The 12,235-nt window shown below is 39.9% G+C and overlaps 1 protein-coding gene across 4 annotated transcripts in view; it reads right to left on the bottom strand.

Moving 5' to 3' along the window:
• The window catches only part of rcor1 (REST corepressor 1), a 90,559-nt gene that overhangs the window by 36,101 nt on the left and 42,223 nt on the right, over positions 1-12,235 (bottom strand). For all 4 annotated transcript variants that reach the window (XM_069916458.1, XM_069916459.1, XM_069916460.1 and 1 more), the window contains one exon: positions 16-68. In XM_069916458.1, coding sequence (XP_069772559.1) covers positions 16-68 — 53 coding nt within the window. The remainder of the gene's footprint in view (positions 1-15; positions 69-12,235) is intronic.

Here is a 12,235-nt window from a genome sequence, read left to right as displayed (position 1 = left end):
TTAAAACGTTATTACCTGTTCCATGTTGTAGCCATGCTTCTCTTTAGCTATTGCAATGTACTCATCCACTGAAAATGCAAAACAAAAAGTTAAAACTTTTACAACTTTAGATTAGTTTAGTGAACATAACACGAACAGAAGCAGGAATAGGTCATGGTTGATCTTTCACTTCAATATTTTTCATGCACCAAACCATCCCTCTCAATTCCACGAATTCAAGTGAATCCTGTTCCTGTGAAGCAGCTCAGTCTTTCGCCCCATGAATCAAAAAGCACTTTTCTTTTTGAGCCATGCATTCCACTCCTTTTTTTTTCCATTTCTGTTTTCTTATTTTAAACCCTTTATAAGACAACATTCCTAAAACATCAAACATTTTCCTTATTCTCCTATTTAAAACTTCTTTAGCCCCAATCTCCCCTTCCCCTCCTGAGTTGTCCTTTATCCCTTGTCGGACAACCACATCTCCCCTCTCCATTTGGGTTTGCGAATTCACTCGCAAGCGTCAGCTGATTTTGCAGTGACCGCAACTCCTCCCCACCCAGCAACCCCCCAGAAAAGATTTCACTTTTCATATGTAACAAAGGTCACTCTTTTAGTTCCCTCCTTATTCCCTCTATTCCATTTCCTTCCCTTATTAATTCTTGTCTATACTATCTATAATTTCCTCTAAATACGGATACATTCACGTATGCACATTATACATATACACACTTATACCTCTTTACCCACATACATATAAATCGTGGTCATTTTTACTCTCATTACACGTCTTCATCCCTCAGTCTATTTTGTAATTGTTCTGCAAATTTTTGTGCTTCTTCTGGATCCGAGAATAGTCTGTTTTGTTGTCCTGGAATAAATATTTTCAATACCGCTGGATGCTTTAGTATAAATTTATACCCTTTCTTCCATAAAATCGCCTTTGCTGTATTGAACTCCTTTCTCTTCTTCAGGAGTTCAAAACTTATATCTGGATAAATGAAGATTTTTTGCCCTTTGTACTCCAGTGGCTTGTTGCCCTCTCTTACTTTTTCCATTGTCTTCTCCAGTACCTTTTCTCTTGTAGTATATCTTAGGAATTTTACTAAAATAGATCTTGGTTTTTGTTGTGGTTGTGGTTTAAAGGCCAATGCTCTATGTGCCCTTTCTATTTCCATTTCTTGCTGTAGTTCTGGACATCCTAGGATCCTAGGGATCCAATCTTTTATAAACTCTCTCATATTCTTGCCTTCTTCATCTTCCTTAAGGCCCACTATCTTTATGTTATTTCTTCTGTTATAATTTTCCATTATATCTATTTTCTGAGCTAACAGTTCTTGTGTCTCTATAACTTTTTTATTAGATTCCTCTAATTTCTTTTTTAAGTCCTCCACCTCCATTTCTACTGCTACTTCCCGCTCTTCCATCTTGTCCATTTTCTTTCCCATTTCTTTTAAGGTCATATCTATTTTATTCATTTTCTCTTCTGTGTTGTTTATTCTTCTTCTTAAATCATTAAATTCCTGTGTTTGCCATTCTTTAAATGACTCCATGTATTCTTTAATAAGAGAAAGTAAATCCTTTATCTTGCCTTTCCCTTCTTCTTCTATTTCACTGTACTCTTCCTCTTCTTCTTCCTCTGGGTTGGCCATCTGTTGTTTCTTTGTTGCCCTTTTCTTCTCTTCTTTCTTGTTTTCATTGTCTTCTGTGTTCTCTTCTTGCTGCAGGTGTTCTGCAGCTGTCGTTGCCGGCTGTGGAGATCGACTCCCCAGCTGGTCCCCCCTCCCGTCGGTGTGTTTTTTTTCATGCGCATGCGCGGTTGCGCACTTTTACTCGGCTCAACGAGCCATTTTTGTAGTCCACTTTCTACCGACCTGAGGGAGCGGGTTTCTCTCTCCACCGCGGGCCTCTTCGAACAGGTAAGGCCTTCTCCTTCTTCCTCCGTTGTCTTCTCTTCCTCTCTTCTTACCGTTGATTTCGATTTTTCTTTTTTTGTCGCCATCTTCTTTCCACCTTTATATTCACTTTTCTTTAACTTTTATTTCTGTGCCTTTGTGTTTTTCTGTTTTTTTTTTTAACTTTTCTGGAGAGGGCTGGAGTTCACCGTCCGGCCACTACTCCATCACGTGACTCCCCCCCGCATTCCACTCCTTGAACTTAATGAAGCCAAAGACAATTTGCATGTGGCTGAGGTGAAAAACCATCTATTACTATCCCTGTTGTATTTTAATTTTGACTGGAGCTGCATGCATTCATTCAGTGCCACCCCTTTGCCCTTTCTATATTAATGGTCGTTACATGGACTGTACAGTAGAGCCTTTCCGTTCTGTTTCTTTCTAGTCCACACTGTTTTTGTAGCTCGTTCTCAAGGCCACAGAAGAAAGGTCTGTGCTCCTATTATTAATGCATTCCTTGTTACTTCCTTAATGTTAAGGTCCCCATGCATCATTGTCCTTTGGTCAGTTTGCAAATTGTTCGTGCAGTTTCCGCTCTTTTCCACGCTGGCTGCAAAAATTGCATTTCTATTAGATGGAGAATTCTTGGAGCCTACCTCTGGATTCCCAATTCCAGTCACACCTTGTGATTGACCATTTCGACAGTATGCAAAAGAGATCACTTCTCTTTCAGCCTGATATATCACAACGTCTGAATCTGAGACTCCAGCTCAATGAGTTCATCAAATTCTCATCACCTGGATCGGATGGATCCCTGAGCAGTAGACGACCCAGTATTTATTTCACTGAAATCAACAAAACTGATTTTGGCAGTCCCTATTTTGGAGTAAATAATCTACTTCACCAAATTAACATTAAAGAGAAATTTTTTATCCATGTACATTTCAGCACAGTGTATTTATTAACTTATTAATTAATGAGATTTAAAAATGTTAACAAAGCAACATGTTGGAAGTCTCTTCCAGCTCATGAAACTCTTGCCACCCAATTAATCTATCAATCCCATATGTAAGGGATGGCCAAACCACAGCTCGCAAGCCACATCCTGCTCTTTGATATGTAATGCGAATCTCGTGAAAATACTTTGGCTGGAGGAGATACCAGTGTTTCTGAAGGTGCCCTGGGACACTCCAAATCTCTGCAGCCAGGTCAAGGTGGTCCCAGGACAGTCACAGCCTGGGCTGTGTGACAAGGAAAGGGAAGAGTGATTGGGCACTGGAGGAACAGCCCTGCAGAGGAGTGGAGCGAGAAGTGCATGCCTGAGTTGGGTTCTCCTTGCTTGGGCAAAGCTGAGGATGTTCTGCAGGCAGCTGCCACATACGTCAAGAAGCCAGAGCTGGGCCAAGAGAACATCGATGGCCTGTCCCGGAGATGGGGCGTCTGCCCAGGTACTCCTGTATGGAGGTGGGGAGGGGAGAGCAAGATGACGGAGATGAGAGACTGGAGGGGTCCCCAATGAGGGCCTCATCCAGATGCCAAACCAGGACAGAGCTGGAGCTGGAAACAGCAGTGAAGGTCCTGTCAGTAGCCATGGGAAAGCCCTGGCCTCTCAGGATGGCAAGTCAAAACCAGACAGCACAGAGGTTAGACCACTCTATACCTCAGCCTCCGTTCCCAGTAGCTGCTTCTGCTATCCCACCAGTGACTGTGAAGAGGAGAGCAGAGCACAAGACAAGAAGGAGCAGAGCTGTGGGCTCCCTGGCCTCACCCTGCTGCAGAAGGCAGCTTTGCATCAGGTCGCTTCCTGCATCATGTGCTCAGCTATGGATGCTCTAATGATGCAGGTATCTGCAGAGTCCAGAGGCAGAATCAATCCAAAAGAGAACACATCAGAAACAGGAACAGGAGTCATTCATCCGGCCCCTCAAGCCTGCTCCCATAGTGAGACCACAGCTGATTTGGCTGTGGACCCAACTCCACCTCCCCCCTTGCTCATAACCCTCAATTCCCTTACGATGCAAAAATCTCTTTCTGTATCTTAAAAATATTTAATGAGGCAGCCTCTACTACTACTTTGGGCAGAAATTTCCACAGGAAATCAGTCAGAAATTTGAAAATATCTGGTATGTGTGTGTACTTTTTGATTATGAAACTAATACAAATCAGCAGTTTAAAAACCACATACATATTATTACATACATGTATTTCTTAATTTTGCAACAAAATATGCATGCAAGAGTAAAAATGCACATGTAATTTTTTTCATGTCTCACAGCTCTCAAACATCTGAAGTTTATCATAGGTGCTCTTGCGTTAAGTAAGTTTGGCCACCCCTGCCGTATGTGTTGGAGAAGCATGGCAATAGGGGATATTCTCAAGTGTTGTAAAATTTGCATGACACAATGCTCCAGCAATATGATCAATGCTGAGAAAACAAAACACAATTCAACTTGCTTGCAACATACATCAATGACCAAGTTGAAAATATAGATGGTTTAATTGGCAATTTTGCAAATGACAAAAAAAAATGGGAGTTGCTGATACTGTAAAATATAGGTAAATTGGAAATTTGGGCTGAGAAATGGCAGATGGAGTTTAATCCAGAAATGTGAAGAGATGCATTTTGGAAAATCAAATGCAAGAGTATTTGATTTTGTAAATATTAGAACTCTTAAGACATCTTAGGGTGCAAGCCCATAACTCCCCGAAGTGGAGGTTGATAGGTGATAAAGTTTCATGATTCTTTTAAAGTGTCCTTCACAGTCAGAGAAAGAAATAAAAGAGAATCTTCCCAGAGTCACCGAGTGTCCATGGTTTTGCCTCCAGGCTCCTGCAGCTTCCACAGCATTTGGTCCAAGCCATTGGCAACCAAGCTCATGATCCAAACTTTCACATGATCAAGAAGCCCTCAGCACCAACGTGCATCCAATACCTGGTTCCTCTTCAACCAATCTCGAGCCAGTCTCCAGCAATCCACAATCTGATGCAAGTCCTTTGACCGCAGTTGCTAGCAAACCACAGCCTGCATGGGTTCCTCGCTTTGAGTCGCCAGCAGATTGCCGCTTGTGCATTCTTCAGGTGCAGAACCCCTCACTGATCCAGTGGTAATGGGGAATGAAGTATAAAAAATTGGGAAGCCACATTGCAGCTGAGTAAAATCTGGTTAAGCCACATTTAGAGCATAGTGTGTAGTCCTGGTTGCCACACTATCTGAACAATGTGGAGCCTTTGGAAAGGATACAAAAGTAGTTCACCAGTTGTTTGGGCTAAATTTTTATAGGTACAAGGAGAGAGTGGACAAATTGGGACAATAGAGTATTGGAGGCTGAGATATTATCTGATAGATGTGTATAGAATTATGAGAGGGATAGCTAGGGTAGATAGTAAATGCTCTTTTACTTTACGCAGGACAGAATGTCAAATACCATAGAGCGTGGGTCAAGTGAAAGAGGGATGTTTAAGATATGAGGGGCAACATTTTGTTTTTATCCAGTGGAAGAAAGCAGTGCCAGTGGAGTTGGTAGAAGCGGGTATTTTAAAGACCTTTAGACAGACATGAACAGACAGGAAACAGAAGAAAACATTTTATTTGGAGACTATTGAAATTAATTCAGATTAGCATCATGGTCAACAGAGACATGATCAGCCAAAGAGCCAGTTCCTTTGTTGTCTTGTTCTGTATTCTAACCTTGCTCAAGGACTTATTCAGAACCTTGATTAGACACATGGAGATTCCCAATTCTTTTATTTTTAATTTTTTTAATTTTTGCACTATGAGTTATATCAATAACAACATCCACAAATGATCACCAATATATACATAGTGACATTTTTTCTTTTCCCCCCACTTCCTCTCTTCCCTTCCCCACCCTCATCAAAAATCAATAAATGATAAAACACTTAAAACAAAGAAATAACCAAAAAAAGGAAGAAAAAAAATTGTATCATCTACTTTCACGTATTTAAATCTTATTATGCTCATAATTGTGTTGTTTTACGAGATGGAGGGTTGTGGTCGGCATTCTCCGACATATTTTACGTATGGTTCCCAAATTTGTTCAAATAATGTACCCTTGTCTTTCAGATTGTCTGTAATATTTTCTAATGGAATCCACTTGTTTATTTCTGTATACCACTGTTGTATTTTGTTTCCAATTTCCAGGTTGTCACAATACATTTTTTGGCAACTGCTAGTGGTAAATTTTATTTGGGCTTTGTCTAATTTTAGTCCTAATTTTTTGTCTTTTATATTATTTAACAGAATTTTTTTTGGATCTTTTGGTATATTTTTTTAATGATTTTGTTTAATATTAGGTTTAGATCTTCCCAGAAAGTTTTTACTTTTGAGCATGTCCAAATTGCATGCAATGTTGTTCCAATCTCTTTCATCTATCCGAAGCTGTTGGGTACCATTCTTTTTAATTTCTGAGGAGTAATGTATAATCTGTGTAGCCAGTTATATCAAATCATACATAATCTACTATTCATCATGTTCCTCATTGTTCCGAATCATAACTTCTCCCATGTTTCGTTCTTTATCTCTGTGTTTAAATTTATTTCCCAACTTTTGTTTCGGTTTATACTTTATTTTATCTTTATATTGTAGTTTGATGTACACGTTTGAACTAAATTTTTTAATAATCATTGTGTCTGTAATTAAATATTCATAGTTGCTACTTTCCAGTAATCTCAAGCGATTTCCCAATATATCTTACAGATAAGTTCAATTGGCAATGTAAATATTGCACTTTGTGTTATTCCATATTTATCTTTTATTTGCTCAAATGCTAATAAATTATTTCCCAAAAAGCAATCTTCTATTTTTTTAAATTCCTTTTCTATCCCATTCCTTGAAAAATAAATTGTCCATAGTAAAGGGGATTAATGGGTTTTGTGCTAATATCATTTTTGGTATTTGACAATTTATCTTTTTTTCTTCCAGGTGTATTTTTGTTCAATAATTTAAGTATGTAATGTTGTACTGGTGAATTGTTATATTCCACCAATTTTTCATCCCATTTATAAAGTATGTTTTCAGGGATATTTTCTCCCAATTTGTCCAATTCTATTTTCGTCCAGTCCAGTTTTTCTCCTCTCTGATAAAAATCTGATAAGTACCTTAATTGTACCACCCTGTAATTTTTGAAGTTTGGTAGCTGTAACCCTCCTTGTTTGTAACTCCATGTTAATTTTTCTAGCGCTATTCTTGATTTCTTACCTTTCCATAAAAATTTCCTTACTATTTTCTTCAGTTTTGCAAAAAATTTCTCTGTCAGGGGGATTGGTAACGTTTGGAATAGATATTGCACTTGTGGGAACACATTCATCTTAATACAGTTTACTCTTCCTATTAAAGTTAATGGTAGATCTTTCCAATTCTCTAGATCTTCCTGTATTTTTTTAATAATTTAATTTGTATAAATGTTTTAGGTTGTTATCTATTTTGATACCAAGGTAACATATCACCTGTGATTACTATTTGAAAAGGGTACTTTAAAAAAAAATTCTGAATAATCAATTTGGTTCATTGGCATCACTTCACTTTTATTGGTGTTAATCTTGTTCTCTGATATCTCTCTGTATTCTTTCAGTTTCATATGTAGTTTTTTATTGACTTATCTGCTTCTGTTAAATATACTATGATGTCATCTGCAAATAGGCTGATTTTATATTCTTTCTCTTTTATTTTTATTCCTTTTAATCAGTTTCCTTCCTTATCAACTCAGCTTGTGGTTCAATTACCAAAGCGAACAGTGAAGGGGATAATGGGCATCCCTGTCTTGTTGACCTGCTTAATTTAAAGTGATCTGATACATATCCATTTATTACTATCTTTGCTAATGGTCCATTATATAATGCTCTAATGTAGTTAATAAATTTTTTCAGTAGTTTACATTTCTGTAACACTTTAAACAAATAGTTCCACTTTACCCTATCGAAGGGTTTCTCTGCGTCTAACGTAACAGTTACCGTTGGCATTTTATTATTTGTGCTGCATATATTAAATTAATAAGTTTACAAACATCATCAGCTGCTCGCCTTTTTTTAACAAATCCAGTTTGGTCTTGCCTTACTAGTTTCGGTACATAATCATTCAGTCTGTAGAGTTTTAAAAAGTTTTTAAGGATCTATTAATCCCTCCCCTCCTAGGCGTAGAAGGATCAGATATAAAGGGATTCATAAAAAGATGGATCCCACAAGTCTTGGAAGCAGAAGAACTACAAGATAAAATAGAAATTGAAAGAGCACATAGAACATCAGCACCAAAGCCTTATTCAAACCAAAAAACCACGTTCCATAATAATAAAACTACTACGACACACAACAAGAGAAAAAATATTAGAGCGGGCAAAAGATAAAGTAAAAGAAAATAAGCAGCCTCTGGAATATAAAGGACAAAAAATATTTTTCTATCCAGACATCAGCTTCACGCTCTTAAAGAAACGGAAAGAATTTAACTTGACAAAGCAGATACTATGGAAGAAAGGATATAATTTTAATCTACGGCATCCAACAATATTAAAAGTATTTATTCCAGGGGAAAGAAAGATTGTTCTCAGACCTGAAGGATGCCCAATACTTTGCTGAAAACTGCCGAACAGACAACGAAACAAGAATTATTAAAAAAAGACTATCAAAACAATGTATAGAGATTAATTGTAAAGATAATAACGTAAATATAAAGTTGAAGTTTGAAAAAGATAAGGGGGGAAAAAAGCTTTGTTACATTTTTGAAAACTATATAGTGTTTCTCTGAGGGGGGGCAAGGGAGAGGAAAAGAACTACTACCGCAAAATCTGTTGATGCTTGCGGTTATTACCGCAATCCAAATTGATAAAGGAATTGTGGATGTCTGGGAAGGAGCCAAAGACAACCCAATACAGGGGGGGACTTTCATTATTTTGGATAGGGATTCACAATTCTTAACCACTATGTAGATCACTTGAAGCACCTGAACTGTGTGATGAATGGAAGCTTTAGCCAGGAGTGGGTTCTATAAAATTACACTTTACATTCTTTTTTTTGGCTTGGCTTCGCGGACGAAGATTTATGGAGGGGGTAAATGTCCACGTCAGCTGCAGGCTCGTTTGTGGCTGACAAGTCCGATGCGGGACAGGCAGACACGGTTGCAGCGGTTGCAGGGGAAAATTGGTTGGTTGGGGTTGAGTGTTGGGTTTTTCCTCCTTTGCCTTTTGTCAGTGAGGTGGGTTCTGCGGTCTTCTTCAAAGGAGGTTGCTGCCCGCCAAGCTGTGAGGCGCCAAGATGCACGGTTTGAGGCAATATCAGCCCACTGGCGGTGGTCAATGTGGCAGGCACCAAGAGATTTCTTTAGGCAGTCCTTGTACCTCTTCTTTGGTGCACCTCTGTCACAGTGGCCAGTGGAGAGCTCGCCATATAACACGATCTTGGGAAGGCGATGGTCCTCCATTCTGGAGACGTGACCCACCCAGCGCAGCTGGATCTTCAGCAGCGTGGACTCGATGCTGTCGACCTCTGCCATCTCGAGTACTTCGACGTTAGGGATGAAAGCGCTCCAATGAATGTTGAGGATGGAGCAGAGACAACGCTGGTGGAAGCGTTCTAGGAGGCGTAGGTGATGCCGGTAGAGGACCCATGATTCGGAGCCGAACAGGAGTGTGGGTATGACAATGGCTCTGTATACGCTTATCTTTGTGATTATCATGATTATCCAACTACACGAAAACCAACAAGGTCGGGTCAGATACAGCAATGAGCTCTCTGAACCCTTCTCCATTAACAATGGCGTGAAGCAAGGCTGTGTTCTCGCACCAACCCTCTTTTCAATCTTCTTCAGCATGATGCTGAACCAAGCCATGAAAGACCTCAACAATGAAGACGCTGTTTACATCCGGTACCACACGGATGGCAGTCTCTTCAATCTGAGGCGCCTGCAAGCTCACACCAAGACACAAGAGAAACTTGTCCGTGAACTACTCTTTGCAGACGATACCGCTTTAGTTGCCCATTCAGAGCCAGTTCTTCAGCGCTTGACGTCCTGCTTTGCGGAAACTGCCAAAATGTTTGGCCTGGAAGTCAGCCTGAAGAAAACTGAGGTCCTCCATCAGCCAGCTCCCCACCATGACTACCAGCCCCCCCACATCTCCATCGGGCACACAAAACTCAAAACGGTCAACCAGTTTACCTATCTCGGCTGCACCATTTCATCAGATGCAAGGATCGACAATGAGATAGACAACAGACTCGCCAAGGCAAATAGCGCCTTTGGAAAAACAACCAACTTTACATTACGCAACAATTATTTATGGTAACACAGGTTACGACACTGGTTCAGACATCAATTTTTATGCCAATGCTTTATTAGGTTCATCGGTTCCTTTGCTAGTGAACAAGCTAATCCCTGTACTTCCAAAACCAGATTACTGATGCAACAGGAGCCAAGCTTTCTCAGCAGGACTCGTTAAATAACAGATATAGAGGTTATGAACATGCACTAACATTTTTTATGGCATGGAAACAGGCCATCTCGGCCCTACAAGTCCACGCCAGTTCACTCAAACAACTCTGCTAGCTCCCCCCGCCTATTCTCTGCCCATAACCCTCTCATCCCCCTCATGTATATATCCAGCCTCCTCTTAAATGAAAGAATTGACTCTGCCTCAACTATTTCCTCCGGAAGATTATTCCATTCAGCCACCACTCTCTGAGTGAAGAAACATCCTCTAATGTTTCTCCTAAAATTTTGCCCCCTTACCCTCAACTTGTATCCTCTTGTTTCAACCTCCCCTGTTCTCAGGGGGAAGAGTCTACTTGCATCTAGACTATCTATTCCCTTCATATAATTTTAAACACCTCTATCAAATTCCCTCTCAACTGTCTACGTTCCAATGAATAAAGTCCTAGCCTCTTCAATCTTTGTTTTATTATAAATGACATTTGGGTTCATGTAAAATTTGAACCTTCACAGGTTAAGATTGTGATGTCAGAAAGATGCCAATTTCTGAAACCTACTGGTTCCATCCAAGTTGTGAAATTATCACATTTCCTTGATGTTTAATACTCAAATGTGTAGGCATGATTCACATTCTCCAATGCCAGTTTATTAAGTAAACATTTTTCTCCCTCAACTGACCTCCTTTACCATTGTATAGGTTTGATCAAGTTGGGCACATTAATCTAGGCTTTGGCACAAATATACACTAACAAGCATATTTCCACAAACCATGTTGCACTTTAAAGCCCAGAAACCAGTGATTGTTGGTATCCATTTTCTCCCCAGAACATTCCCCCTCAGGTTTTCAATGGCACAATCAATTCTTAACATTTAAAACTTTTTCATACTAATTTTTAGCAAGCTCATTTGCTTCATTTTTCAAAGTTCTGCCATCAAGCAGGTCAACAATTGAATTTATAATTAAATAATCTAGAAGGCTCTGTATCAATAGCAGCCTTTCAGATTCAGATTTGTTGTCAGAGTGTATGTGACATCATATACAACACTCAGAATTTTTTTTGCAGGCAAGGCAGAATTACCACTTATTGGTAGTACAAAAAACTGTACTCAAGATACATACACATGTAAACAAATAAAGAAATATAAACAAACTGACTGTGCAATGCAGAGAATTAATTTTAAAAAATCAATAAAGTGCACAAGAGTCCTTAAACGAGTCTGAGTTTGTCATTGAGGAGTCTGATGGTGGAGGAGCAGCAGCTGTTCCTGAACCTGGTGGTATGAGTCATATGGCACTTGAACCTCTTTCCTGATGACAGCAGCAAAAACAGAGCGGGTGCTGGGTGGTGTGGCTCCTTGATGATTGTTGCTACTCTCCGATAGCAGCGCTCCCTTTAGATATTCTTGATAGTGGGGAGGGTTTTGCCTGTGATGCCCTGGGGTATGTACACTAACTTTTGGACAGCGCTATGCTCAGGGATATTGGTGTCCCCATTCCAGACCGGGATGCACCAGTCAGCACATTTTCCACATTTCTGTAGAAATTTGCCAGGGTTTCTAGTATCATATGAAACCTCCAGAAACATTTGGGAAAATAGAGGCACTGGGAAGGGTTGAGGCGGTCATGTGACAGCAATGCCCCCTACCTAGTCAGAAGACACATCAACTGCCAATAAAGGTTTGGTCCTGCCCTACCCATTAGTGCACACTTTGCCCTTTGACCCATGTAAATTGCTTGGACTGGACTCTCCAGCCTGCCTTTACTTGGTGTTGGGCCATTGGCTGTTGTAATTGGATTAACCCTCCTGGCACCAAGCAATTTTTCCTGCTAACAACCCGGGCCAGGCCCTTCAGCACTATAAAGGTATCATGAGTTCTTTGTTCTCCCTCTTTGTCAGCTTGGGACCATCCTGCTTCACTCCAGGCC

The sequence above is a fragment of the Narcine bancroftii genome, chromosome 2, assembly GCF_036971445.1.
Source record: "Narcine bancroftii isolate sNarBan1 chromosome 2, sNarBan1.hap1, whole genome shotgun sequence".
NCBI classification, from domain to species: domain Eukaryota; kingdom Metazoa; phylum Chordata; class Chondrichthyes; order Torpediniformes; family Narcinidae; genus Narcine; species Narcine bancroftii.
The sequence above is the reverse complement of the archived record's forward strand: the minus strand, read 5'-3'. Positions and strand labels throughout refer to the sequence as shown.